The sequence below is a fragment of the Anas platyrhynchos genome, chromosome 20 (genome assembly GCF_047663525.1).
Source record: "Anas platyrhynchos isolate ZD024472 breed Pekin duck chromosome 20, IASCAAS_PekinDuck_T2T, whole genome shotgun sequence".
NCBI lineage: Eukaryota > Metazoa > Chordata > Aves > Anseriformes > Anatidae > Anas > Anas platyrhynchos.
The window spans coordinates 7,217,253-7,245,240 of NC_092606.1; the positions used below are offsets into that span (position 1 = coordinate 7,217,253).

Here is a 27,988-nt window from a genome sequence, read left to right on the forward strand (position 1 = left end):
TTTGCAGTGCAGCTGAGAGCAGCTACAGCTCAGACAGGCACGCACACCTAGCTTTGCAGCCCTCTGGTAGGTATAATTTAGCAGTTTGAAAGGAGTCCTCTAATTTTGAGATGTGAAGCACAGCCTCTTAAAACCTAAAAGAACACAGTGAGGCAGAGATAATCAATGTTAAGTATTCCTTTCACAGCTGAGAATCATCCAGCTCTAAATCATCTCCACAAGAAAACTCTGGTGCATTTTACAGAAGGACCAGGAATTCAAACAACCTCGAACAAATCTTACTCTCTGAAATGAATGACACTCTAAACATACCCGTTAGCTAAAAATACAGTAAGTCTTCTCAAAATACATGCCAGGCGTCTTCACAGTACCCTGCCCTCCACCCCAGTCCTTCCCCTCCTCCCACATGCCTGTAAAATTTTAGGCAGATTTAGGGACTCAGTCTCACTGACTTCATTAGAATCCGCAGCTGTTCTTAAAATCTGTCAAAAAAGGAAAATCAAGTAATTAAATACCTGAGTCTGTATTTTCTTTAATAACAGATGCTTCCACTGAAACCTGGATTAATTCAAAAGATGACTAAAACCCCTAAAAATTAAGAGCATGAAGCCTGTCATGTTACTGTACTTACATTAAAGACTGAATCACCAAAATTAAAAGATTACTGAGATTATGGGAAGAAGCCATTACTTACTCTCACCTAGAAAACAGCAACCAACAAAACCCAGCCTCCCACTGCCACAGCACATTGACAGCTCCCGATCCATCGATCGGAAGCATCATTTTGTTCACTGCGAGATGTTTTCATTTGAAGACATCTATTCCTGCATTGCAAAACACAAAACTTAACTCACTCGTCACTTGATGAAACTACCTACATCTTTTATATGCAAGGAAAACCTGAGCACGCAGCCAGAGGAGCAGTAAGAACAGGCACGAGGGCTAGCAGGTATCTCCCAGCAGGATGGGAGATTTCACCAACAGCTGGGCCGATAGGCAGCAGATCAGCTCTACAATTTAGTTGTATAAATTAAAAAAGAGAAAGGCAGAGGAAGACTGGAAAAAAGTGTTTCAGGGATCTGCTTCAGAGACAGCAGAGAGCAAGACCAAAGATGTATGGGGCTGGGCAGGTGGCACAACGTGCAGAGGGGCCAGCACACAGACATTAAGGGATCTCAGCAGTAAAAACAATTTCCTAGCAGACAGAAGGACAGCAGGAAAAATGGTTCCTATTTCTACCCATACAAATGATAGGTGAACACGCTACCGTGGTCTGAGCAGGGTGAGCTTTAAATTAACACACAGCTCCCAGGAAGAATACCCATTTTCGGAAGAACAGTTTATTTTTATGTAAACAAGCGGCTAATGTAAAAATCTAAATTGACCCCCATCACCATTACTCATTTCCACTGGAGGAAATGGTATTTTCCTTACTCAAAAGAAAAAAATACACCGAAGTTATTCTTTTCCTTTTCCCTGGGAAAGAAAAAAAAAAAGAAAGGTCGGCTGTTGTTCTAAGTATTATTAGAAAACAGATATGTGCTGGAGTAATGTGAATCACACTTCAAGCTTCAAAAGGCCACACAGCATCACGATGCTACAAACACGGAGAAAGAAAGGGCTCATTTCTGCAAAACAGGCAGTTCTTCTCACTAGCACACTTTCTCCTGTTCCTATATATGGTTCAAATCACACCAACTTCCAGATTATTAAGGATCATTAATCTTAATAATTAGCACTATTCCTGTATTACGGAGGAACACGATAGCAAGATGCTTCAAAATAAGGCAGCTGGAAATGGGAAAATTGGGTGGGAGAAGAGGCCAGACACCTGTTGAACGTGATGCAAATCCCATTAGCCTGTTTTAGCCTAAAACCAGACGCTCATTTTTCAGCAGCAGTAGCAATGCACATTACAGCTATATACCATTTAGGAGCCGCCACGTGACTGTAAAGGTATCAAGGAAGCCTATCTTCTACTTAACGCTAATCGATTTGCAGACATTAATACAGCAATTGTGTCCACGCCTGTGCAGTTCAAACACATCATTAGACGAGATACAAAAATTTCATGGATCAAAGAGGAGGTAAGCAGAGTCCTCCTTCGCTAAGCTGGCTCTCTGCACTTCATAAATGTCTTTTTGTGGTCAAGTCGAGGGTAAAAGCTCCACCATGTGGGAGAAGCTTAGCACTAGCCCAGGTGAACACTGTGGTGGATCCCCAAAGCATCGCTCCTGCAGGTCCCGAACAGCCACCCAAACCCCTCACAACCCAGGGAAGGCTCTTGGGGCTCAAGAGCCTCAAACGCCCTGTGCCATGACTTCGTTTAAAGCATATTGTTACTGCAAAATGTGCCCACCTATCTTTAATATCCATCCATGATGAAAACGAGGTAGCTCAGAATACTTCCAATGCTTTTGTTTTGTGGAAAAGTAACTTTTTCCAGGACCATGAATAATGCTTCGTGCGGTGCGACTGAAAACGGCGACTGAAAACGGTGAATAATCGCAAAAAAGGAACTGTTCCATGGTACAGTGAAGAGACAGACTGCCAAAACAAACATATTATGGCTGCAAAGGAAAGTAATGTGTCTGTAATTTTAAACTCTGTCCACTTTAGTAGTTCAACAAGTTTTTATCTCACTCGAACAAGCAAAGCAGTAACAGACTGCAAGAAAACTCCACAAACCAACATGTAACAAGGAGAGGGGGCAACAGGCAAGCCAAACAAAGTGATACCCCTAAAATTTAATGAAAAATCCCCCTTCAGAACCCAATACAGTTGCACTAAGCAAGCAGAATACTATTTCTGAGCAATTAAAAAAAATACTTTGTAATGGAAATACTACCAAGTCTTTCATTCTTACAAGCAGTCACAGAATTCATCAGCAAAGCCAAAAAAAAAAGGGAAAGAAAATGTTGTCTGAATAATATCAGAAAATGCTGACAATGTTCCCAGGGTTGCATTTACACCAGTAACTAGAGGGAAGCAGCATTATGTATTCTTCAGCGTAAGAGCAAACAATTTAAAATGCGTTTTAAAAGAAAATAATTGGGGAAAATATCTTCATTTCAGAATTTAAGCATATTCACTAGGAGTTTTTTAAAAACAAGAGCCTAATCAGCATACAGGGACTAGGATTTCAGCAGTGACTACTGATTCTGCAGGTGCTTTTTAGTAGCCCCCTTTGAGCAGCCACTCTATTTATCCAGTTGATTAAGCACGTGTGGGGAAAGGAGGCAGCGCTGCCTGCCAGGGCGTGCATTTAGCAGGCGGGCGTTTGGAGCCTGCTACCGAACGCTGCCCAGACCCTGCCGACCCCCAAGGGGCACGAGCAGAGGGCTGGCCATCCCTCACCCTGTTTCGCCACACACACAGCATCAGCAGGTAGGGTCCAACGCCGTGGATGGCAAAAGCAGTAAGGCAGCAAAACACGGAGGGATGATTTCTAAAAAGACATTCCCGCTCTGTTGGCGATGCATCACACAGCCCAAGTGCCGCATTTCGTCTCTTTGTTACTTTATTTTTTAAAACCACGGACAACAAACAAGACTTGGCAGACTGTGCTGTGGAGGGGCCAAGAAGTCAGAAGGTGCCGGAGCTCCCTCGGGTCACCTCTCGCTGCAGCTGTGCTGGAGCCAAGACCCAGCCCCTGGGGAGCCCCTTCCCTGAGCCTCATGCCACCGCCGTACCCTCTCCCTGGCTGTGCCATCGCTTCTCCCAGGCCAGGGCTGCAGCACCAGGGAGTGCTCCAGGGCCAGGACAGGCACAGAGAGACCTCCTGCCCTGCCCTGCCCAGCTCTGGGACAAAGCCCTGAGCACAGCTTGGCCTGATCCTGGCACCCTGCCATAGGAATGAATCACAGAACGGCTCGGGTTGGAAGGGACCTTAAAGATCACCAGCTCCAACCCACTTCCACGAGGCAGGGCCGCCACACACCAGGTCAGGCTGGCCAAGGCCTCAGCCTGGCCTTGAGCACCTCCAGGGCTGGGGCACCCACAGCTTCTCAGGGCCGCCTGTGCCAGTGCCTCACCGCCCTGAGGGAAGAATTTCCTCCTAACCTCTAATCGAAACCTCCCCTCTTTTAATTTAAAGCCTGTCCCCGAGGACAGCAGCTGTCACCTGGCCCACGCAGCGCAGACACATGTATTGCTCCTCGCTCCTCTGCCACACACCAGGCCATGCACACTGCGTGGGGACGGCCATCGGCAAGCCACCAAGTGTCACCGCTGGTCAGAGAGGTCCTGCTCTGCACGTGAAGCTTGCGGAGACACCGAGGTTTACCGGGCAGATCCAGACAGGTTCAAAACGTTTGGAGGAGCGTAGGAGAGCTTTCAACACCGACATGACAAGCTGGCCAGGCGCCACTGGCAGCAGCGCTTGTTGGAGAATCGCTCAGGGTGCCAAGGAGAAGCACCCCCCGCTGCCTGCCACAGTGACACGGCTCCGCAGCTCCACCGAGGGTCCTGGACATCCCTGACATGCCAGGCAACAGCATGCCCCCTGATATCCATGGGCAGAAATCAGCCCAAAGAAGCCCTCCCTGTTAAACCCCCGTCCCCAGAGCCCGCTCCGGGCTGCGCAGGAGGTTGATTTTCAAGTATTTAACATCCAGCCGGATGCTCAGCAGTCTGGGTGGGAAGCGGTGGGGCAGAGGGATAAAATCAGCCTCTGTCATCGCTACCGAGAGCAGAGCTTTATACCCATGTAGGCAGTTGGCACTAGCCAATTTATCTCCAGTAATCTGAATTTATGCTAATTCTGTCACTCATCATTACCCGTCAGTCACTCCTAAACCAGCTCTCTGGGAAACACCCCGGTTAAGCTCTATCCTTGCTAAGGACGGATAGAAGCTAAATTTGAAGAACTAATTTTTCTTCAATAAGGCTGAATTCGAACTGAAGTTCTTGAAGCTGATAGAAAAGGACTGATCAAATAAACACAGCACGAGCGCCCATTTTTTCCCAAAGAGGAGCCATCTTTCCAAACCCAACTTAAGCATTTCAGTGCCCAGACAGTGAGGCTGTTTTCACAACGCATGTTGCTCCCAACCAATCTGTCCAAAGATGTGCCTGCTCTCAGTGACAAACTACCTCTGGAGCAACACCAGTTTTGAATTGGACCAGACTAGAAGTCACTACCTACATCCAGGTTTAATTTAGGTGATTTTGTTTTCAAGGTGCAAACGAGGCTTCAGTGAAGTCCACACTCAATTTCACATTCATTTTTCCCTTCATGCTGCAAATACCTCCACTGAGCTTATTCTCAAGGCACGAATGTCTGACTGCTTTCACTGTAAAGCACTTTTCCACAACCTCCCACCTACCCTCATGGCTTTTATTTCACCACCAAGGAACTACCACAACTCTTGGTACGCTTACAAACAGTCAACATCTCTCTTCCCATTAAAAAGGTGCAGATACCCTACCCTAAACCAATCTAAATTGGCCAGGGAGGGCTGGTTGTGATGGATCTGTCTGGCAGCACTACCATAAAGGTACGCTGTGAAAGTTTCCTTCCTGCTGAATACAGTCTGAGCTGCTTTGTATTACAAATACAAATTGTATTAAAAGGATGAAATGTTAACTTAAAACATTAATGAAACTTATGGGGGGAAAAAAGCCATAAATCATTTACACGCACAAAAACTAAGAGAATATTTGGATAAAATGCTAATGTCTCCATGCAAATAGAACGGAAAGCATTCAGAGACGCATAGATCTATTTTATGTCTCATCTCAGGAATTATCATTATGCCAGTATCTACGGCGGAACTGAAATGAATTCAAGACACACACCGTATTGAAGTAACCAGCAGTACTTCCCACAGCAATGAAATAATCATTACAGGTTTGACATCTAAATACTGATTTGCACTGATCGTGCTTAACTTGTCAGATGTCTGACGATCCCCGAACAAGGCAATATATCCATAATCAGTCATTGCAGTGGTCCATAAGTTTTGGATTCAAGATACCAAGTGCTAGGGCATATTTTATTTATACGCTCGATGGCTATGGAACATAATCTTGTCATTGTTCAAACTGCTTAATCTGTCTCAGCATTTAAAATTAAGTTGAAAAGAACCACTAGTGCCTTTAACTGTTCTTAAATTACATTAATTGCATTGTTAAGCACTTTAACAACCTTACGAAGGAAGCTAAGTAAATCACTGCTTGAAAGCACGTCTGTATAAGCACCTCCAAAACTCCACGCACTGGACAGAGCTGTCGATATCCCTGAAGAGCAGAATGAGGACCTCTCATACATGATCAGACCAGAAGCAAATCAACGCAGAGGCTACTTTTACCATTTGCCCAGGCAATGAACTATGTCAACATCAGCTACTGTAACATCAATACATTGAATGCATGGAGAAATGCGGAGAGTACTGAAGTTACGCTGTCATGATACTATTTACGCCCTGTCCTGCTAGCAGGCAACTGATGTCATATGCCTGTATACAACAGAAACAAATTCACAACCTAGAAATTTCTGCTGGCAAGAGATCAACAGGCTGTAATGAGCACTGAAAACAAATGATCCAGCCCTTAGCCAGACCTCACTGATGTCTGCTTGAACTATTACACCAGGCTAAAGCTTCGCTGTGTCGACTGCAAAGATGTCATTACCAGCTTCTGCAATAATCTGAAGCAAAGCCAGGGACCACAGCCTTTGGATTTTCAGATCTACAAGCTTATTTTATGGAATTTGCTTTCTTCATCCTGTGTAACTGAAGGATATATCCAGGTGTGGTGGTCAAACAGCTTGACAGAAATGTTCTCGTGCTTTTTAAATAAGCATACCTGTACCAACACGCAGAACATTTGAACTTGTATGAAACAGATGCCTTTTGCTGACAAATTCTTACGGCAACAACAGGCAGAAGTTAAACCCAATACGGCTCAGAATGTTTTAAGAATAGCAATTATATATCCAGAGATACTTGATATACCGAGAAGAAACAATGGAATGAAAAAGAAATGCAAAAGTTTCAAACCATCTGTATATATCTGCACCGCGTATCAAACCATCTGTATTATATTCTTAGATCAGCAATAGCAAACCACTGGCACCAGTGCCAAGTTTGGCAGCCGAGACGGTTTGGACTGCCACCAGCGAGAATGAGCCACCATGCCTTTTAGAATAAATTTTGTAGCAAACACCAAAAGGGTTGATCAACACAGATTATCACAGCTACAACAAGCCAACTAGTTTTAAAAACAGTATTTGCCATCCCACAGGATTTGATTTTATGCTTGCTTGATACCCTCGATGCTTAAAGAAATAATTTTAAAAAATGATTAAACTTCTCACTATCCCTGTCCCACAAGGAAATGGCTAAAACCACTCGAGCAGGTTTTGAGCAGCAGAAGCACCTGCACATGGCACCACCAACCGTGGTGCATCACATCAGCCGGTTCAGAAGCACACAGCCACGTTCAAGCACATCAAACCCCTGCAGCAGACGGGTGACACGGGGAGCTGCAGCACAAAGCGAACCCTCAGCAGCACTTTCTGAGGCACAATGGGTCTGAAGCCTCTCGGCTTCCTCTGCTGAGACCCTTCACGGGCCCGCAGCAGGAGCGGCCCACACGCGTTTGCTTCATCTTCTCCAGCCCCTGCCTCTGCCACCCTACAGCGCCCTGCTTCTCCCGGGAAATTCCACCTGCCCTTTGAAGTCTAGCCTAAATTTCAAAGGCAAAAATACCAAAATATCCTTGAGGATAAAGGTGCTGATGTAAAGAACATTGACTAACCCCAGTAATTTTATTTTCATATTTTAAAAGGGCCCCAAAATAACTATTCACCACCTTTTCCTCTACTCGAGATTTTGAGAACAACCCGCCTACCAAAAAGTCTCATTCTCTTAGCGCAAAGAATTTTGCATGGGTGGAACTCTTTAGCTAAAAATGACGATAAATAACACCTCCTCAATCCTGCGATCTCTTTGCAGGAACCAACATCCTAATTTGATTTGCAGGGTTGAGCCGGAACTTCCCAACCTCCCGTGGCCGGCTGATGTCGCTGCCAAGATGTACTACGCACCTACCGCCTAGGTAGCACAACTCGGCACCCAACGGTCTCGGTTGTCTGCGATCTTCTGCACCTTCGCTGTGAGAATACATGACCTGATACTCCTCGATATGTTTCTGCAATGTAGAACACTCAAATATAACATATAACTATGACCAAACATATGAAGAGCTCGTCCATCACACCCTACATAAAGCTTCACAGGACCCCCTACTTTAGTAGCGTGCACGAGGTCATCCCTAAGCTGAAGGTACAAACCTCTGGTGCCAGAAGTTTTTTCAGTATTCACACAGCACCAAGGTGTTAAATCAGCAATGTTAAGCAACATTTTTCCACCCTTTTGTACAGCTTATATAAACTATGCTAACTGATAAAAAATCACATCTAGAAGTTCAAGAACTTGTCTGCACGTTCTTCTCATCTCTAAATCTACCATGCAAAGAAAATGCCCCCATGTACCTCCGCTCGATGAAACAGGTAGAACCTAAGGTTTTTTTAAACTTATGCATATACTTAACAGAGCACCTCCTGTAGTCTCAAATTAAAGGTATTGAAGAACAGCAGAATAATCTCCTTTCCCCTATAAAACATATTTGCACTTTAAGCTATGCATATTGTTTAAGTCTGTAAGGAATCCTATTATGAGAAACTTATTTTATGAGTCTGCCAAAAAGGATGGTTACCAGAAACATAATCACAGTAAGCAATAAAGGCTGACATGGAGTATATTTCTAAGCAATTATAGCAGGTGTTTTAAAGGCATAAAGCTATATTGTTATAAATCCATTTAGAGTCATGGATATGGAAAAAGTAAAAGGTTTCCAGAAGACAGAAACCCTCACGGCAGCCCAATACTGTTCCTGTATCCTTCCCCTGCAGACTGCAGCACCTACAGGACCAACCCTACTGTGAATTTTAGCAAGTCCAAAGAACACCGCGTTAAGCAGTAAGATGCAAGCAGCATTACAAGTGCACGAAGAGCTTTTAAAGGAGGACACAGCACACACATACATGCTACAAAGCTCAGGAAAATCTTATCACCTAAGGACTGCTAGATCTGTTTTAAACTACTACAAATACTGATTCTTTTCAATTTAAGCAGGGTTAAGTGTAATAGATTATATGAAGATGGCTTGAAGAGGAAAGATTGGAAGGGGCAGGCTCGCAGCCCTTGAGTAGAGTACTTTGCACTGTGCTTTGACAAGTCCCACTCAGGACTCAGATGAACTTGTACGTGAGATCTATCTACAACACAGAACTAGTGGAGGAAATTCAGGGAAAGCTCACTTGCCAATTTAACACGTAACTTTGTAGAACAATTGCCAGTTATCAAAATTGCACATGCCAAGAGACAACACTCACTATAAATATGACTACCAGCTATTCCACACAACCCAAAAGCATTCTGCCAAGCCCTCCTTCATGTTCTCTCTCACACAGACAAAGGCCTCAAAGCCATGGGACATCTGCCAGGGAAACAAATGAAGTTAAAAAACCAGAAGAACATGAACATGTACTAACCTAAACTTGCGTGTTCTTTCTTCCCAATTCCTCCCCCAACACCTCCCCCTACAAAGAACACGTCTCAGTTTACTGCACTCTTTTCCTTCTCCCAACCAGTCTTAACTCTTGGACCGATGTTTTAAAGTTTCCCTACCTTTGAAAAAATAATGTTCTGTTCTTAAATGTTTTGCCAGATCTGGACCACACCCTGCCCTCTCCCAAAATCTCGGTTGTTTGTCTCCTATTGCACATAATCAATTATAGCACTTTCAGGTTGTATTTTGCATGGTGGGAGCTGATCCAGGAAAGAGATTGTGCCTGTGTGAGCTTGTGTGTTTACACAAACACACATACATGCATGCATACACATACACACACACAGACAGCTTTTTAAAATTGTTTTGCTTCCATATAACTTCAGGGGATTTTCCTCAAACTGAGCTTTTTCACTCCTAAGTACATGGTACCTGATATGAAAGGTAGGCGAAAAACTTCCACTTACCAGGTCACACTAATCACTTAAATTAGAAAGGGGAAAAAAACAAAATCTTTGTCATTCTATCACCACCAGAACTGAGTATCAATCACAAGCAGTAGCAGCAGAAAACCCACAAAAACACCCAGCAGATATCGTCGGTTCCACTCTACATTTCACTCTCCCTGTTCTTATTCCCGGATTCAGTGTCAGACACCAACTCTGATGTTTGACAAAAAAGGGATACGGCAGATTGCCCACCAGCCGCATCATGTGCTGCCAAGTGAGAAATACAAGCTTGGAAACAGTCTCGAGATTCCAGCCAGGACAGCAAGGCTCGGAGCATCACAGAAGTGACATAACTGAGCATGGTGGGGAGAGGCTGGAGGGGACACGGGAAGTTACTGCATGAAACAGCTCTGCAGGGCATGCAAAGGAGCCGTTTTCTGTACCGAACGAGACAACTTCATCATTTAGGGTGACCAAGAAGTAACTGCTGTTTTCTCCTTCTGATTTTCCTTTTTTTAAAACTAAGCCTAACTGCAAAATCGCCTTAATTATTTGAATCTGATTTTTTCCAACATATTTTCACTTTCCTGTAAACATTCTGTACCTAATTTTTCTTTATTTGCTGTGGCAAAATGACCAGCAATCGGCTTCCAGTGCATTCAGCAGAACAATCACCCTGGGTCTAGTTCAAAATATGGAAGTCCTGCAACATCTAAAAAGAAAGTTTACATCCCATAAAAGACAAGAATCATCTTGTTAATTTGTTCAGTAGCTAGCACAACAACAGTGTGAACACCACATGCAGACAAATACTCAATTTGTCTTCAGACAGTTTTTAGAAGACAGACATTTTATCAGCCTATCTGTTAACACTTTCCTTCAGAAAATATGTTTCGCCTGCCAGCAAACAAACAACAAAATAATGTGTCATATCTGTAAAATGAGGGAGAGAAATAACCAGGAATTAGCTTTAAAGTGCTGTAAAAAAAAAATAACAATAATCAAATGCCTGAGATCACCCAGGAGCGCAGAGCTAACGTGCACGCCCTGTGCTTGCAGCCTCGTGCTTGCTGCCCTTACAGCGTGGTACCTTTGCTCACGGTCACATTACTCGTGGATTTTCCCCAGTTCTGCTGCTGAACGGCTCAAAAGGGACGCGATGGCCACAGCTCCAGGTGGCAGTGGGACAGCTGGTGGAGAGTGAGGTCCACTGAGGCCCCATGCTGGGTGTGTGCACTGTGTCACAGCACTCACGACCCGAAAAGGCAAGCTGGGCATGAGCGAGGCAGGGGACAGATGGACTCCTTGCTCAGCACCTCCTCACAAATCCACACACACCACCGCAGCTGACTGTCCTTCTGGGTTAGGTGACAGGAAGGAGACAAGCCAGGGTGAAGTTCTGTTACCTTCCTGTTCACTTCACCCACCAAGCGCTCCATAGGTTTTCAGTTTCAAATTCGGGAGCATGGACAGAAACTGCAACTGGCAAACGCTCAGGAGTACTTCTGAGTGAGACTTCCAAGATCCTGAAAACATTTTTAGTAAGTTCCATAAACTGTAGTTCTAATTAAGGACTAAATCTGGAGACTAAACACCTCTTTATTTGAGGGCAGGGAGGCTTAAATCTTTTTGTATTAATGCTGAACTATATCATCTGATATTTTTGCTATGACCAACCCATAAAACCTGTCAGCTTCACTCAGTTTACACAGGGCTCTAATTATGTTTAACTAGAATCTGAATGATCTAATTACTTAACATCTTATAGCACAAACTGCTGAGGACAGTTGCTCAAGCAACTGGCAAAGGAGCCTGAGCAGTACAATAGGAGATCTGTACCCTGCCCAGCACCACTGGAAGCAGCTCCCACCAGGGACAGACTCACTTTTCTGTCCCACCTGAAATTTCTGCTGACTGAGAACAGCCCTGCAAGACCAAATCATCCACCAGTCCAAAGGGAGCAGGCAGGTGAAGGAAAACCCTGAGTGCCAGCAGCAGGACAACGGGACTTTTAAGAAGTTTTTCAGTTTATTTTGATCTTCTTCACCAGGTGAAAACCCAAATCCCTCTCTATTTCTGGGGCTTTCTCCCACCATTCTGCAGAAGCTCAGGGACTGAAGACCTCCACGGGCATTAAAACCGACGCCAGCCCTACTGCACCAGAGCCAGCAGGGAGCTCCAACATCAGCAAGACCAACAGGATTCAACCACCGCGGTAGCTGGAGGGAGCAGATTTGAGCAAAACCAGGGAAAACTCCACTGGGGTCAGTCACAGGGAGAACACTGAGGCTATCCAGAAGCAAGCAGCAACATGACAGAAGGGTCCTGTGGCCGTGAAGCCCGCTGCCCAGTGTCAGACCTGGCCCTCGGCCTAGCCCCCTGCCATGGTGACACCATGCCGCGTACCTGCGGCCGCACGAGACAAGGGTGGTGAAACACAGGAAGCTGCTATCGCGACCCACGTTGCACAGACGTGTTCCTGCTTTGATCTCTTTTCCTTGAAACCACGGCGCTCTGAACCCAACAGGTTAACCTGACACGGTGGAAGAAGTAAAACCTACTGGTTCTGGTTAAAAACCCAGTTAGAGATGCCGCTTTCTGTCTTTACTTTTGCTTAACGAACAGATGGAAACCAGCAATAACCATCTGTGTAAGGCAGCAATAACTGTAACGCACAATAATTCCACAAAAATACACTAACAAGGTCACTTAAGCGTTTCTCTAATTGTCTACTGCCCGTGACCTTTTTCAAAGATTTCAGATGGAAAACAAAAGCAAAACAATTTGGGAAAGATCTTTTGGCACCTCCAATGGAAGAGCTGTTCAGTGCTGTATCCTGGGGAAATTCCAGCTCGGGAAACAAAGTTCTGCCTTCGAAGATTTTCCCCAGATTCACAGGGACGTGCTCCTCGCTCCTCCAGCCGGGATGCGACGTCCAGCTTCCCCGGACGAACCGATCACCCCGACCGAGCAGTGAAACTAAAGCACGAACCATTCCTGCATGCGCAACACAGCAAATGTTTGGGAATCTTTCGAGATCAAAGCCGCTCTATTAATAAACCTGTGTTTTTATATTCCTCGCAGCTGAAAAATCCAATTAAAACATCACAGTGACCTTTTACTGGAGAACTGAACTACTGTCGCGTTGAGGATAAAGTATCAGAGGGCACCCGAAGATGGGATCCAGCAAAAACTGGGTAGATACAGAAGGATAACGCTACGCTTGTTTTAATTCAGTCGCCGGGGTGGTAAAGGATGGCCTAATTCAACAGAAAGATCTGAGAGGCTTTTATTAGGTCTCCAAAGTAGTGTAACTGACAGTTAAACAAACAAAGTGTCAGGCCTTAAGTCAGCATTTAGAAAGTAAATTTCTAATGAAGAGCTGACAATCAAGAAACCGTACAAAGGGGCTGCTGCCAGCCGTCAGCCATCTAAAAACTCGCTGCAGAATGAAAACTTCTTACTGCTGAAATTAACTTCACAATTTGTTGGTAAAATTATTATAGCAAATGAAGAGGGCGTAAAAGCACTACAATATATGACTTCATTTTGCCATGACACATCTAGGAGCAAATAAGATAAAGAGCAATGAATGCCCTAAAAAAGTTTTGCTTTTTTTTTTTTTTTGTAATTTTTGAACCAGGCACACCTGCAAACTTGCCAGCTTCCCCTTAATCTGCCTGTACCAAGCCCAAGTTCACCTGGAGAACGAGCAGCAAGGCGTGCAGCTGTCACTCCCTGGTGCCAGGAGCTTCCCCATTTGCTCAGGTGCCTGCAGAAGGCGACGCTGCCCACCAGCACCTCAGGGTGCTGCAGGCACCAGAAGCTGTGAACCCAGCCCAGGGAAGGCTGAGCTGAGCACAGCGCCAGCACCAGGCAGGGACCAGAGGAGCCTTTCAGCCCCTGCACTCAGGGGAATGTCGAAGAGACTGCATGTGCAACAGCCTGGGGGCCTTGGCGACCACTTTCTAAGAGAGTGAAAACAACCTGAGCTACTAAGTTCTTCTTCTAATCCTATTTAAAGTAGGTTTTCACAGTTCCAATTTTAGACTTCAAGTCCTATTTACAGGACAGAAAATCCCAGATAGTGACATTAATCAAGTTTTACTTAGCTTGGTGTAAGACGTGGCACATTAAAGAACTAACTGTACTCGGGATATGCCAGGACATCTCAGATACTAATGGATTTTAATTTATTATCTAAAATGAGCTGGTCCCAGCACAGCGTCTATGCAGTTTTAATCATTTGTGCTGTGCTTACCATAACAACCCAAGGAAAAAACAAAAAAACAGTTCTAGTTGCAAGAGTTGATGGCATGGAGCACAACAAAGGACTTACAAGGGCTGACAGAAATGAGTATCAGAAATTAGACGAAGAACACAGCTTTACAGCACAACGTCCCAAGCAGGGGATCGGCCAAAGCTCTGCCCATACATACAAGAAAAGCCTCAAACCAGCTCCTCCTCACGAGCACAGAAAATAGGGAACTGTGTTTTATGCACAGAATTGGGAGTGTGACATTGTAAAACCATTTCATTTGATTCAACCCTGATCTGAAGTAGCCAGGGGAACGATGCCCAGACCTGCAGGCGATAAGAAGTGCAGCACCTGTGGTCCCGCAGGATCCAGGCTCGCAGGGGAAAGCTTCCTTCATTACCAAGTGCCCAAATCCTCAGGGTGATCCTGCTCTCCGATCATCTGCCTTATCAAGCCCTCCTGCCCCTCTCATTGTGTGGGAGCCTCTTGGGGTCACCCCAGTGAAGCAGCAAGCATTGACTCACTTCTGATAACAACAGAAAGTTCTGAGTTCACATGGAAATTGCGAGCCTGAAGAATGTTTGCTCAAGAAAACAAGCAGGGTGTTGTGCCCAGCAATGGCCAGATGAGCTGAAGACACAATATTAGCAAGCTGCCCTTTTCCAGCATCCTAAGAATTTCGATAGCCAGACTCCACGCCAAAGGAAACGTGCAGAAACCTATAAGCAAAAGAAAACGAGAGCTCCTGGAAGAGGATAGAGCTGGCAGAAGGGAAGGGAGGGACAAATCGCTGTACTCAGATCCCCCCCCATTGTTTTTTTTTTACTACACCGAACACTTCTGGTGCTCACATAAAAGAAACTTAGGTTACAATTGTGCAAGCAGCTCTGTACAGAGGTCTCCCCCCAGAAAATCAATTGCGAGACTACTGGCTCCTTGTTACTAAATGTTTAATATTATCCCATCTCCACAATTAGTATTAGAAAAGCAACTATGCTCATACCAGACATACCAAACCCAAGTTATTTGAGTCCTATCAATATTAACACGCGCACACAAAAGTTGCAACATAAAAATAGATATGCAGTTTGCTGACAAAATTAACATTATCATATTTCAGATCACAGACAAAGGGTACATTTTATTTACGTCTGAAAATGCAGCAAACATCTTTAAGTGATAACATGACATAAATTTACTTTGACATGCATATGCAATAAAACGTGTAAATGCCCAATAAAAATAAAATGAAAAATAATTACAGACAAAGCACAAGTATAAATTTTATTGAGCTATTCCGACGACATTTATATTTGACATCAACGAACCAAACAAGAAACAGATTCAAGCTGATTAGAAACCTGAGATAAAGGAAGAGACAGAGAAGACCCTGGGCACGGCAGCAGACCGTGGGGAGAGGCTGGAGAGGTTCCTCTGCTCACAACTCAGCCACCGGCCGTGGCAGCAAAGGCCACTCCTTCCCAGGCGACCTCAGAAGACTCCGACTACGCATGTGTTAAAAATTAAGCACATGCGATAATGCTTACTGGGTCGGGGCCTTGGTGATGTGCTAAATAGGGATAAAGCTTATTCACCTTTGCAGAGTTCATCGAGTGTCACCCAGAGAGGTGCTCAGGGGCTCGGCAACCCAGCACTGCGCCCCTCTGTCCCAGCAGCTCCTCGGGAAGCGAAGGAGTGCAGGATATGGTGGTGATCAACACTTCTGATGGCACACGTAGACATTAAATCACAACCCTTAGCCCTGCTGATGGTCTTAGCAGAAGGCTATCAATACCGCCAGCACTGCATCGCCCTCCCAACCCCGCCAGCAGGGACCTGGGGTCCCCCGAGAGCGGCGCCGCCTCCAGCTGAAGCTCAGGACCGCACCTCTCAGTGATGCAGCCACGGGCTGCTGAGCATTCACTTTGCCATCTCTACCACCGGGTGCCCATAATGTAAATTTTAAGCAGCCTTTAACAAACAGAGAATCTGAAGGGAAAGTTGCTAAGCTGTGTATCTTGCCTTCAGACACTGCTAGAGCACCTGCAGGTGTGTTGAGAAGTAGAGTGCGTGTATGTAGGAACCTCTCCTAGTGGTTTGGGAGAACAATCACCAACAACGACCTTTTAGGACACCTGACTACTCAGTCCTTCTTCCACATTCATTCCTATAGACAATGCTCCCTGACATATTCCCAGTGTACAGACTTCTGACGAACTGACACACACCAGCTTAAGGTTACCACTCTGGTAAGGGAAGCCCTTTGTTTTCCCTAAACTAGGAGACCGACTGCACCCACAGCCTCCAGCACCCAGCAGAGGTACCGGAGCGCCCAGAAGCACAAGGTAACCAAACTTCTACTGCACGTCATTACCCGCAGCTTTAGCTCTGCAGTTCAGTTTCCACAGCAATAAGCCAGGACATTCTCATGCAAAACAAATCATCCTCTTGTGCCTGAGCTACATCTGGAGTTTTGTTTGTTTGTTGTGTAGAAACGAAGACTTGCAAGTCAACAGCTATGAAATCACCTTTCAGATTCTGTGAAGTTAGAACAATGACAATACTTCTGCTACTCACAACACCTGAAAACACCATTCAGTGGTTAAGAACTGTTCAGCTCTACCAGAAACATAAGCCCTGCTTGTTACAGGACAGCACTAAAATCTGTTGGCGTGCTCCGGCGCTGTACCACCGCCCTGGTATCTCCGGCGCAGATCTTCCCAGGGTGTTCCCACAAGCACGGCGCGGTGGTAAACCCCAGGCTATCCTTTTGTAACGCGGGCAAGCGCAGGTGAGCCGGGTTTGGCTGCAACACGGCAGCCAGGCACTGCCGGGAGACCCTCGGTGCTCCCCAGCCGCACCGCCCCAGACCTGTGCATGTCGTGATACGTGCTCCATCTTCTCCCCGCTGCGCTGTAAGGACGGTTCAATTTCCAAGCCCTAGGCTTGGGCTCACTCCTTAACTCCTTCCTCCCTTCACCACTTCCCTCTGGGAGCAGCGTCCTCTCCCCCACCCCACTCGTTCTTGTTTCTGTGCCCCTGCAGCGTTACAGACCTCAGCTCGTCACACGACAGCCACAGACCGAAGCCACTGCTAACCAACAAGCAGCAAAGGGGATCCGGGTTCCCTGCACACATGAAAAAACCCACACAGAAGTAGTCCCGCAGTGACCCACAGCACAGGACCCCCCCATCTCCGCGGCTCAAGCACTGCTTTACAATTTTAGCAGGAATCAGACCACGGTCTGGTCTCACCCACGTGCTTGTGTGACTCCGGGCTCAGCTGACCATTAGCCAGACACAACATCTCCAAACACAGGATCTCGTTTACCAATGCTTTTGCCTAAACTTTCATGTTCTTCACAGAAACCTTGCAGCAGCACTTCCAGGTGCTTGTGATTCCTTAAGGCACGTTTCACAAACCGAGGGTACAACAGGACCTGCTCAGCACTGAGGCACAAGCTCATGCATCAGAGACGGTCCCGGCCTACATCCTTACAGGCCTTAAAAAGCTCACGGCCGGGGCACAGACACGTGGGAACGTGAAGCCTCGACGGGAGGCAGCTCCTGGATCTCTGTGCATCTGCTTCCAGCTTCCCCAGGCAGGGCTGCCTCCCCAGAGCAGCCCCCCGCGATCCACAAACCTGAGCACCCCAGCTCCGCGCCCTCCACCCGATCACAGAAGCACACCTCGGGCCCTGGCAAGAGACTTCCTTATTACCCCAGCTGCAGACAAAGGCACTAAATTACTGCAAGGCAGGGAAGCGAGCGAGCCGCCAGCAAGGCGAGCAGCCATCAGACAGCATCCGTCTGAGAGACTCCGGCCTCAGACTCCGTCTGCTGCGGCTCTCCCGCACGGAGCCACCGGCTCACCCCTGGCCTCGACGCTTCCCAGCCAGCCGTGCAGTCCTTCATGCTCAAACCCCCAACGCTGCTAAGCCACAGAAACGCCGCCTCAACTGCTGCAGAGCCGCAACGTAAGCGCCACCAGGCAAGGGCTGTGGGTCTAGCACAAATTCTTCGCTGCCTACTGCTTTCCAAGAAACCCAAGTGTTATTTGACAACGGGGGAGACCACTGTTACACCCAACAACCTACACCCAACATCTGTAGGCTCCGCGTTTCGTTTTTTTTTTTTTTTTTTTTAAGAACTTAACTCTGTTAACGTGCAGTTTTCTGTTTGGATTTCTACCTATTTCATAACCCCAGCATTGCAATGTGCTGTATTTTTTCAGTATAATTAACAAGAAAAGCAGAAGTGACAGATGTATTTGCCTTGTCAGAGCAGAGAAAACAAAAACAAGTCACAAACGTACAACCCACAACACGAGCAAGACTCGTCTTTAGCACTTTAAGACATCAGCTATCCTGATCACGAGGCCTAATTTTTCTCACCTTTCCTGGTAAATTCAACCCTGCACCTGAAAGCCTGTGCATGGGGACTCTTGTACAAATGTCTGTCCCCAGACTTGGCTTCTGCTAACAACCCCTTTTCAGCTTTCTCCTGCACAGCTTCACGTCTTCCTCCTCTCTCCTTCAGGCATGTAGGAATATCATCACCACATTCTGACTCCAGAAAACATCGCATTTTCACCACCTTGCCCATGAAGCACACAGGAAACAGCCAAGCAACAAGATAAGCAAAGAGCAAAACGCAAAGAACACAGGCAAGAGAAATCTGGACGTCCAAGACAGGAACACACAACCCCGCTCACACCCCAAGCCAACGAGCCCTGCCTGCTGGGTGTCTGAAATAACAGCAGCCACGCACGTGTGGAGCTCCCCTTCCCATAGATAAACTGCCTTTATTCACAGCCTCAGTACGATCAAACTGAAACTTGGGGTTGTGCGTTTCTCTACATCCATGCATTACAAATCAGCTCGCAAATAAAGAATAATTGTTCAGTGGAATTTTAGACTGCATGTAATTTTTTCTTTAACAAACGTTTCGCCCATTACTTATTTGGTATTGTCACACAGAGCCAAGCAGCACAATCTTTTTTTCCAAAACATCCCAGCCATTGCCATATTCCAAATCCCCACTACTGCATTTCTCGATACATTATCCAATTAACTACAAAATTGGCATACCAGCAGCCTGACTGAAACGGGCCCTCACTCTGCCATGCTTTGGATGGGCGTTGTTTCACCCGAGGAAGAAGAAAGAGGGCTAGCAAAGCTTTCAGAAAGGTCCTTCTGAGGACCAGATTCAAGGAATCCTAGGGAGGCCAAACTGTCAAGCCAGAAGTACAGCGTGGGCCCTTCCTCCAGTACGTCAGGCATGCTGGATGCCCACGGATGCTGCTCTGACTGCCACAAAAAGCCAAATTTGCCTATTTCAGGCAAACAAGGGCTGGCAGAGTCGACTGGCAGCAGCGTCCTGTCTTTCAGGTATCCGCAGCCCTCTGGGTTCTCTCTCCTGCACCTTCTCGCAGAGCTGCCAAGCTGCTTTCAGCACCCGTATCTGATCGGGTGGGGGAACGGGAACGCACCTTCCGCAGCTAAAGACTCCTCTTACTGCACGTTTAGCTACCATCACAAATAACCGAGAATTGAGTACTTTTATGACAGATACAAATTCTGCAGAGCTCTGTATGGGTAAACAAAATTAACGCTAAGATGCTAATTCCACTTCTGATGAAGCACGGTAACTCTTCACTCACAGCAAATCGGCTCGTGCTCTGGTACAATCAGACCCAAGGAAAAGATGCCAAGAACTCCACCTGTTTCTAATTAAATAATTCAATAGCTTCAGTATTTAAACGCTACTCATTACTACTTAGTTTTTCCAGATTTTGTTACAAATTTTGTAATGGTATAGTAAGATCAATGGTTTACCTTAAACAATTAGTCACAGCAGACATAAAACTAATACTCTATCCTCACATTAATCATATATGATGCAATCCTGGGATGAGGTTTACCAAAGGAAAAAAAAAAGCACAAGCAGGACTTTAGCAGGGGTTAGATTTTAGTCCTGTAGCCTGATGGTAACAAGTTACGCCGTTCTGCTCAAAAGCAGCAAGAAGCTGAAGAAGCTGTACTTTTCACTAGCATGTGTGCCTGCCCTAAAAAGCTTTGAGATTTTGAGACTCGTGCTTATTTGCAGAACGCTTCGACATGCAGCACGTTCGGTTTTCGAGCAGTACTAACTTTTTCCACTCATCCTGCAGACGCAGCTTAGATCTGAGAGGCAAGCTAGGCTTACTCGAGCAGCACTGCTGGTCCGAGAGATACGGCTGGGCCAACTGCATCTGCGGATACGGGCACACAGAGGCACACACACACGCTCAGAAACACCGACCAGAATCTGGAACAGGACGGCACGCAGCACCCACAGGCTCGTTTTTCTGCTCGCCAGCAGAGGGGTGCTTTTAGGGGAGGTGATGGCAAGCGACACCAAAACCAAGAGCTACGAGCGAGGACCTGGCCAGCAGCAGGTAACAATCTTTGCTCTGCTGCAGGTCCAGCCGATTGGGATGGCACGATGCCTCCCAACAGGGGACGTGCTTCTATCTCAAGGGCACCGGCACTGCCCCAGTGCTTTAATTCGCATTTATGGCTGCAGCATTCACCTTTTGCGAGGATCTGTTTTCTCTACAACACCTTTGCCATGAGTTATCAAACACAGGTCCATCTTTGGCAGCAAACTCATGCAGAAATGATGCCACACCAATTTCATCACTTCTCAAGGAAATGCAACCAACCTTCGCTGTAAAATAAAAGTCTGCATGTATGCGCTTGAGGTACAGTCTCAAGCGAAGAGCCGCGTTTGGTACATTTAGGAAACTGCCATTTCTGCACGTCATATTCTGTCTGTGAACAGACCTTTTTGTTCTTTAACCCAAGTCCTGAATTTTTTAACCCTGCCTCCGACTCTTGAAATCTCTCCTCCTACAAACAAGAGGTTATTTAGTGAATGGAAATAAATAATTAAAAGAGTCAGACCCTACAGTGGTCTTGGCTCCGTTTTTAATTAATATTGACACAATCCCGAGAAACCTGCTGCTTAATATTACAAGGCAGGTCGAAGCTCATCAACAGTTAAATGCCCTCTACCAGAAGGCAGAAGAGGAAGTTGCGAGCAGGCAGCGTGCGCGTCGCGCCGCTGCCAGGAACACGGGCACAGCCTCATCCTCTGCTCCTCACAACTTTCTTGCGCAGCAAAACGACAGCTTTGAAGCCACCGAGCCCACAGCTGGGGGAGCTGGACTTGGCAGGGTACCGGCGGAACTACGCTAAGCACGAGTCCTTCACGTTTTTGCCCCGGAAGAGGGTAAAGAAAGTATGGAAAAGGGCAGTTTTTGCTGTCTGTAATTCCACACTCAAAATACATGATTACAAATGAATGGGGGGAACAAACAGCTCCGTAAGACTGAGCTTCACACTCGGTAACGATAGATTTAATAGCATATTGCTTCATCTGCAAGTGGGAGTAAATATTACACTACCTCTTCATGCAGATGGGTGGGTAAAAAAAAATAAAAAGCTAATTTGAAACAAATTAACTACTCTGCCTAGGGATGAAAGGTCCTCTCTGCCTCCCTGGTCACTGCAGGACTCCCTGCGGGCAGGCTGAGCACAAAGTTTGCTGGGCACGGACGGCCTGGTGGATCTGCCATGAGGCGAGCAGCCCCAGTCCGCAACCCGTACGAATAATCACGGGTCCTCGGGAGCAGGTAACGAACGCTGCTCAGGCAGCTCGGAGCTGGCACTGCCGGCATGCTTCAAAGGAGAGCCTACAAGCTGCTCGAGTCAGCCTGTCACATCGAGCCTGTAAAAACGAGATTAAGGTTTGTAGGGTGATACTCCACAACAGGTTTTACAGTATGCACAGAAATTAAATTATAATAAAAGTGAGGGTGGTTTTTTTTTTTTTTCAAACTAAAAACAGAATGGAACAATCTATCAAAATGCCATTTGGCCGCGTTCATTACATTTTAGAATTTAATTTACATGATAGATACTTTAGTGTAATATATTTTAATCAATAAGCATTTCTGAGGGCTTTATTTTATAGGAAATGTTCAGAGTTCCCCACCGTTAAATGTAACGCCGCAGCAGTGACGTTCCGAGTGTTTATTTTTCTATGCTAAGCAAGTACAACCACGCACACACAGAGGCAAAAGTCCACAATTAAAGATGTCAGACCTTGTTTAAATACATCTTAATTTAATCCATTTTATTTTATACAATTCTACATCTGGACCTCATTTTCTGTATTCCTGTAGGTATTCTGGGTCGCTATTAAGAATCCTTTCAAGTGAGGAAAGTTCAGCCAAGTCTACCTTAATCCAAAGCCTTTAAAAGAAACAATAAAACACGAAAGCAGCTAAAAAAAAAAAAAAAATAGGCAGACGGAGAGGGAAAGGCAGCGCCTCACCCCACCTCCCGATGCACCTGAGAGCCGGCAGGGACCGCGGCCGGCCCCGACCCCAGGCGGCTCCGCGCTGCCCGGGGAGGCTCGGGGGGGCCCGGCCCGGCTCCCCCCGGCCCTAAAGCACCGCGATGCCCCCGGGGGGGCTCGGGCCGGGTGCTGGGGGGGGCTCTCGGATCTCACCGCCCGGCCTCGTCCCCTCACAGGGGCACGGAACCGACTCCCTGAGCCCCCCCCCTCCCCCGGCCGGGACCTGTCAGAGCCCCCCCCCCGCCTCAGCGGCCGCCCCCAGCCCCTCGGGACCGCGCTGCCCGGGCCCTGTGAGCCCCAAAAAGCAGCCGGGACCCCCCCGGGACCCCCCCCCCCCCGTCCCTCTCTTCTTTCCCCTCAGCTCCCCCCCGGAGCCCCCTGCCCGGCGGCGGCTGAGGGGGGAGAGCACCGGGGGGGGGGGTTACACCGAGGGGGTGGCGACTACAGGGGAGGGGGGCGACACCGGGGGGGTGACAAGCACTGAGGGGGGAGCACCGGGAGGGGGTGAAGCACTCAGAGAGTGACACCGGGAGGGGGAGCACCGGGGGAAGGGTTACACCGGGGGGGGTGAGGACCAAGGGGGGGGAAGCACCGGAGGGTTTAACACCGGGGGGGGGGCACCGGCACCCCTGGGCCGGCACCACAGCGCCCCCAGCCCCCGCCGCTCCGCGCCTGCACCGCCGAGCCCGGCCGGCTCCCCGCGCCCCCCCCGGCCGCACACCCCACACAAAGTCCCGGCACTCGGCAAACTTTTTCCCCCGGCCGCCCCCCGGGGGTTGAAGGAAGCGGCTGGGAAGCCGGGAGAAGAGGGAAAAGGACCGAGAGGAGCCCCGCGGAGCGGCGGCGGCCCCGGGGTGCCGGAGAGGAGGAGGAGGAGCGGGGAGGAGGGGGGGGGGAGCCGCGCAGGGGAAGCGGGCAGAGGGCAGCCCGGGACGGAGCGGGCTGGAGCGGCGGCGGCGGCCCCGGGAGCGCCGGCTCCGGCGCCATCTTGGGCTGATCGATGAATTGAACAAAGGGGATCGATTTCCGATGGGGCCGCCGATCGGGAGTTGGGGGGGGGGGGCGAGTGGGGGGGCGAGCGGAGCGGCGCGGCCGGGCGGAGCGGGGGGATCCTGCGGGCGGCTGCGGGAGGAGGAGGAAGAGGAGGAGGAGGAGGAGGAGGAGGAAGGAGGGGGGGGGGGAGGCCGGGCCCGAGGGAAGGCGGAGAAGGGGAAGGGAAGGGGGGCGGGGGGGGGGGGTCCGGCGGCGCGGCCCGGCCGGTGCGGCGAGCGGGGGGAGCCTGACCTGCAGCTGCTGTAAATCAAAGCGCTTCCAATATTGAAACATCGATCCCACATTGGCCGCCATCTTGAGACATATTGAGACAGAGTGAGCGGCTGATCGAGGGAGAGAGAGGGGCTGGAGTTCGGGAGCCGGGAGGGAGGGGGAGGGAGGGAGGGAGGGAGGGAGAGAGGGAGGGAGGGGGGAGGAGGAGGGGCGGGGGGGGGCAGGGGGCGGGAGGCGGCCGGGGAGCGCCCAAATCCCGGCCTGGAGCCCGCCGGCGGCCGGAACGCGGAGTCAGCCCCGTGCGCTTGGGGGGGGGGGGGGGAGTAAAGGGGGGGGCGGTGCGATCATAGGGAGCCCCCCCTGTGTGTGTGTGTGTGTGTGTGTGTGTGTGTGTGTGTGTGTGTCATCACCCCCACACCCCTGCTTGGGGGGGGGGGAGCACGGCTGGGGAGGGGGGACGACTGGGGGGGTGCTTTGGTTTGGGAGGGGTATTGGGTTTGGGGGGGGGACACTTGGGATTAGGGGGTGATTGGGGATTTAGGGGAGAATTAGGATTTGGGATTTTGGATTTTGGATTTAGGGGGGATTTAGGGAAGGGGGGCATTGCCCACAGCCCCCCCCCTCCAAGCTTGGCTCCCCCCCAGTGTGTAGGTGGCTGTGGGGGGAGCAGGGAGCCCCCCACGTCCCCACCGGCCGCGCCGTCGTTAGCGGGGTTCATGGGGGCGCGGGCAGACGCCCATGGGGCCACTGCCGCTGGCCGCCGGCTCGGAGGGGGCGGCTCGCACCGAGGTTGGAAAATCAGCTCATAGCTTCGTGCGGCATAGCCATAGAAACGGAGATCACAAGGATGCAATAACTTATTTTGTTCTAAACAATAACGTGTCCGTAAGCATGATTTATTCCGTCCCCCAAATCCTTGCGCCCACCCCGATGAGCGTGGTGGCTTTGGGGTGCAGCTCGGCCCCACAAGCTCAGGGTGTGCAGCCCGAGCACCCGCTGTGTCCCCACAGCGTGCCCGCTGCCTCGCGGGTGGCCCCACGGGACTGAGCCCGCTGCACCGCGCTCCCCAAACACCGCTCGCGCTGCCTTGGCGAAAGGCAAAGAAACAGATCTTCCTCCGGCAAAGTGAGCGGTGGTGGATTTTTCATCAAACAGTATTTGATCACCAAGAGAATTTAGCGCTGGCTCAAGTCGGCGGGCTGACTACTTGAAAATGGCTCTGTCTGTCTTTGGAGAAGTTACGGCACCGACAGCGGCGGAGCGGCTGCTGCAGACTATTTCCCAATCTGCCGCCGTCCTCCTTTGGAGGAGCACCATCGCTTCAGCCTCCATTTCCACTTTTTGCTGAGGCTGCTGCTCACAAAGCTCCTAATTGCGACTGGCGGGTTTTATGTTAACGAGTCCCACCTAAGGATCACCCCGACAACTGTAGACCTTCGCATTTTTAGTTGGCCGTCCCGGGAATAAAACTAATGGCACTAGGGTACGAGGACACCGGGCCTCTGCCTGCCCGGCTGGGCCGGGCACGCTGCGAGCTCGCAGCACGTGTGGCTGGCATGGGGCTGGTAGGGGAATGAAGCCTCTTGCCCTCCAAAAAACGTGTCCAGGGTTGGCGGTGGGGGCTGCCAAATGGGAGGCCGGGGGGAGGCCGGGGGGCTCGGCCGGGGCCCCCCTGCTGCAGGCAGAGGGTGCCGGGCGCGGCGGGCGTCTGCGGGGATGGAGCCCTGCGAGCCTCCAGATTCTGACTAACAACGTAACCGGTTTGGTAGCTCTAAAATAGGATTTTAATCCTGGGAAGCATCATTTCACATTCCAGTGATCTAATCAAAATCCTCTCCTCTAATCTCTCCATGGTCCCCCCTTTCTAGATGAAAGAGGCTGGAGTTCCTGTCTTCACCCTTTCTCCGCTGCCTCCCTGCTCTACCAGTCTGTTCTGTGTCCAGGCAACTGCAAAGAGACATTTCAAAGACTCCTGCCGTGCCATGTAGATGTTTTCTCTTGTTAGTTTGGACTGCAGGTGTGTAAGCCTCAAGGATGAAGTATCGTGGTGCTGTTTTAGGTTCGGGGCATACAGTCATAGTACAATAAATCACATAGTAATGCTCCACTTTGAACGCACACGCACAGAAAAAGGAAAAGAAAAAAGCATCTGACCTGAATCATTTTCTGGAAACACATCTGGTTAAAATCCAAAGTTTTAAATTGAGTAATATTTTAAAATACATTTGGTAGGTATTAAATTACAGTGTTATATCTGGTAATATTTATGATACTAATGTGTTAAGCAGAGGTTTATATCTGTCAAGAAATATGAATGATTGTCATATGGGGTAGCAAATGTATCCTGATATAAATAATATTTTATGATATTTTTAACATTATTGTAGTCTTTTTGCAGGAGTTACATCTTGTCACATTATTGCCAATTTGAAATAAAAGCTCTGTGGCTAGATACCAAAGCTTTTTAGCTGTATAATTTTCAATAGGAATAAACAGCACGGCTGATTTTAGGAAGTACTGAGAAACCTTAGCTCTGCCAGCAGACGAATGCTGAGCACCTATAATTCCCGTTGCCTTCAGTGCAGGATCGGGTCCCTTATTTGCCATTTTGTGTGGCAGCAAGCCTGAGGAAATCTTGCTTGACAGCTCTGTTGTCTGAAAGTGCTGTATTTCTTCGGGCTGGATTCTGCAAAGATCCTGCAGGGTACAGAGCTCCTCGGAGCAAGAGGTAATTTGCTTCGTGTTTCTGCTGAATCGTACCCGTGTCAGACGGAGGAAGGATCCTGGAAAATTTGGTGCACCCTGGCAAGAGGCCGGTTAGAATAAAGTTTTCTTGGATTATTAAGCTTTTCAGAAAGCGGTCCCGTGTGCTCATCTGAGGAAGGCTTTCTTAAGGTTAGATTTGATCTGTGTAAATGCTAACTTCTTTCAACATGCACTAATAGAGTACTGAAAAAATAAGTACAGTGTATTTGAAGTTTAAATCTAAAATGATGGCAATTACTAACAGTGCTTCAGTCATGCTTGCTACGTCCAAAGTGTTTGAAAGAATGTTGTACAGATTTCTTTTTTTATTTTCTTCCAGGTATAGACACACAGGCACCATTTTAGGAATCAGACAAATACTTAATTAAAATTCGTTTCCCATTAATGTCACCATGTCAGAAAATGTCACTAATACAGATGTTTAATTAACAGAGTTGCTCTACCACTTGCATTGGGCCATCAATGGCAATCGGTCTCGTTATGCTTCACGTGTTGTTGTCCAGAATATTGAGGAAAAGGGACCTTTATTCCAAGGGCCCCAAACTTGTCAGGAACGATTCGTTGTCACAGCTGCTCCTCTGGGCAGCAGTCTGCATTCATTAAGACATTTTGGACCATGAGTCCACTCCTAATCACTGGACTTGGGCTTCTGTTTGCCTTAGCGAATCTCGCTTATTTCCCTGCCCTGGACTCTGAGAACTGTGAACTGCTCAGCAGGGCTGTAACTTTGAGTCTCTTCTCCTTTGATTCTGTTGTTTTCTTTGCATCTTTTTCGCTTGAACTAAATCCCAAATGTCAGTTCCCATCACAGAGTTCCTCTAGAGCCTTTTCTGTACCCCTGCCTGCTCCTTCTCCAGCCCATTCCCTCCTCAGTTTCCTGGCTCTCATCTTTTTCTTCAGCTGCTTCTTGTCCCCAGCTGCCTGGCTCTACGTGTCTGCTCCCTGTGAAAAGGAGGACCTCATACCAAAATCCCTCAGCCCAAGGGCTGACAAGGAATACAGACGGACAAGCAGACAGGTAATTTATGATACTGGGAGATTTAGCCCACATTAAGATCAAAACTCATAGGTCTTTAACATCATGGATTTTTTTTCCCCAATTATTGTTAGTGACTCTGGTTCCACACTGATTTATATCTGTCATAGTAGCCAGGGGGTTTGCAGCACATAAATTGCAGAAAAATTGACAAGCAACGTGGACACAGCAGTGTGGACACAGTGATGTCTATCAACTCGGGGAACTCCCCAGGCTGCCAAGTGGCTGGGA

General features: G+C 48.2%; 1 protein-coding gene across 12 annotated transcripts in view; it reads right to left on the reverse strand.

The window, feature by feature from the left end:
* The window catches only part of CUX1 (cut like homeobox 1), a 267,949-nt gene extending 243,792 nt beyond the window's left edge, over window positions 1-24,157 (reverse strand). For 11 of the 12 annotated variants that reach the window (XM_038165931.2, XM_038165927.2, XM_038165924.2 and 8 more), the window contains exon 1: window positions 23,974-24,121. In XM_038165931.2, coding sequence (XP_038021859.1) covers window positions 23,974-24,036 — 63 coding nt within the window. In that variant the 5' untranslated portion in view covers window positions 24,037-24,121. Of the gene's footprint in view, window positions 1-23,973 lie in introns of all 12 variants that reach the window. The other variant, XM_038165921.2, reaches the window with a different exon arrangement.
* Window positions 24,158-27,988: the final 3,831 nt, after the last annotated feature.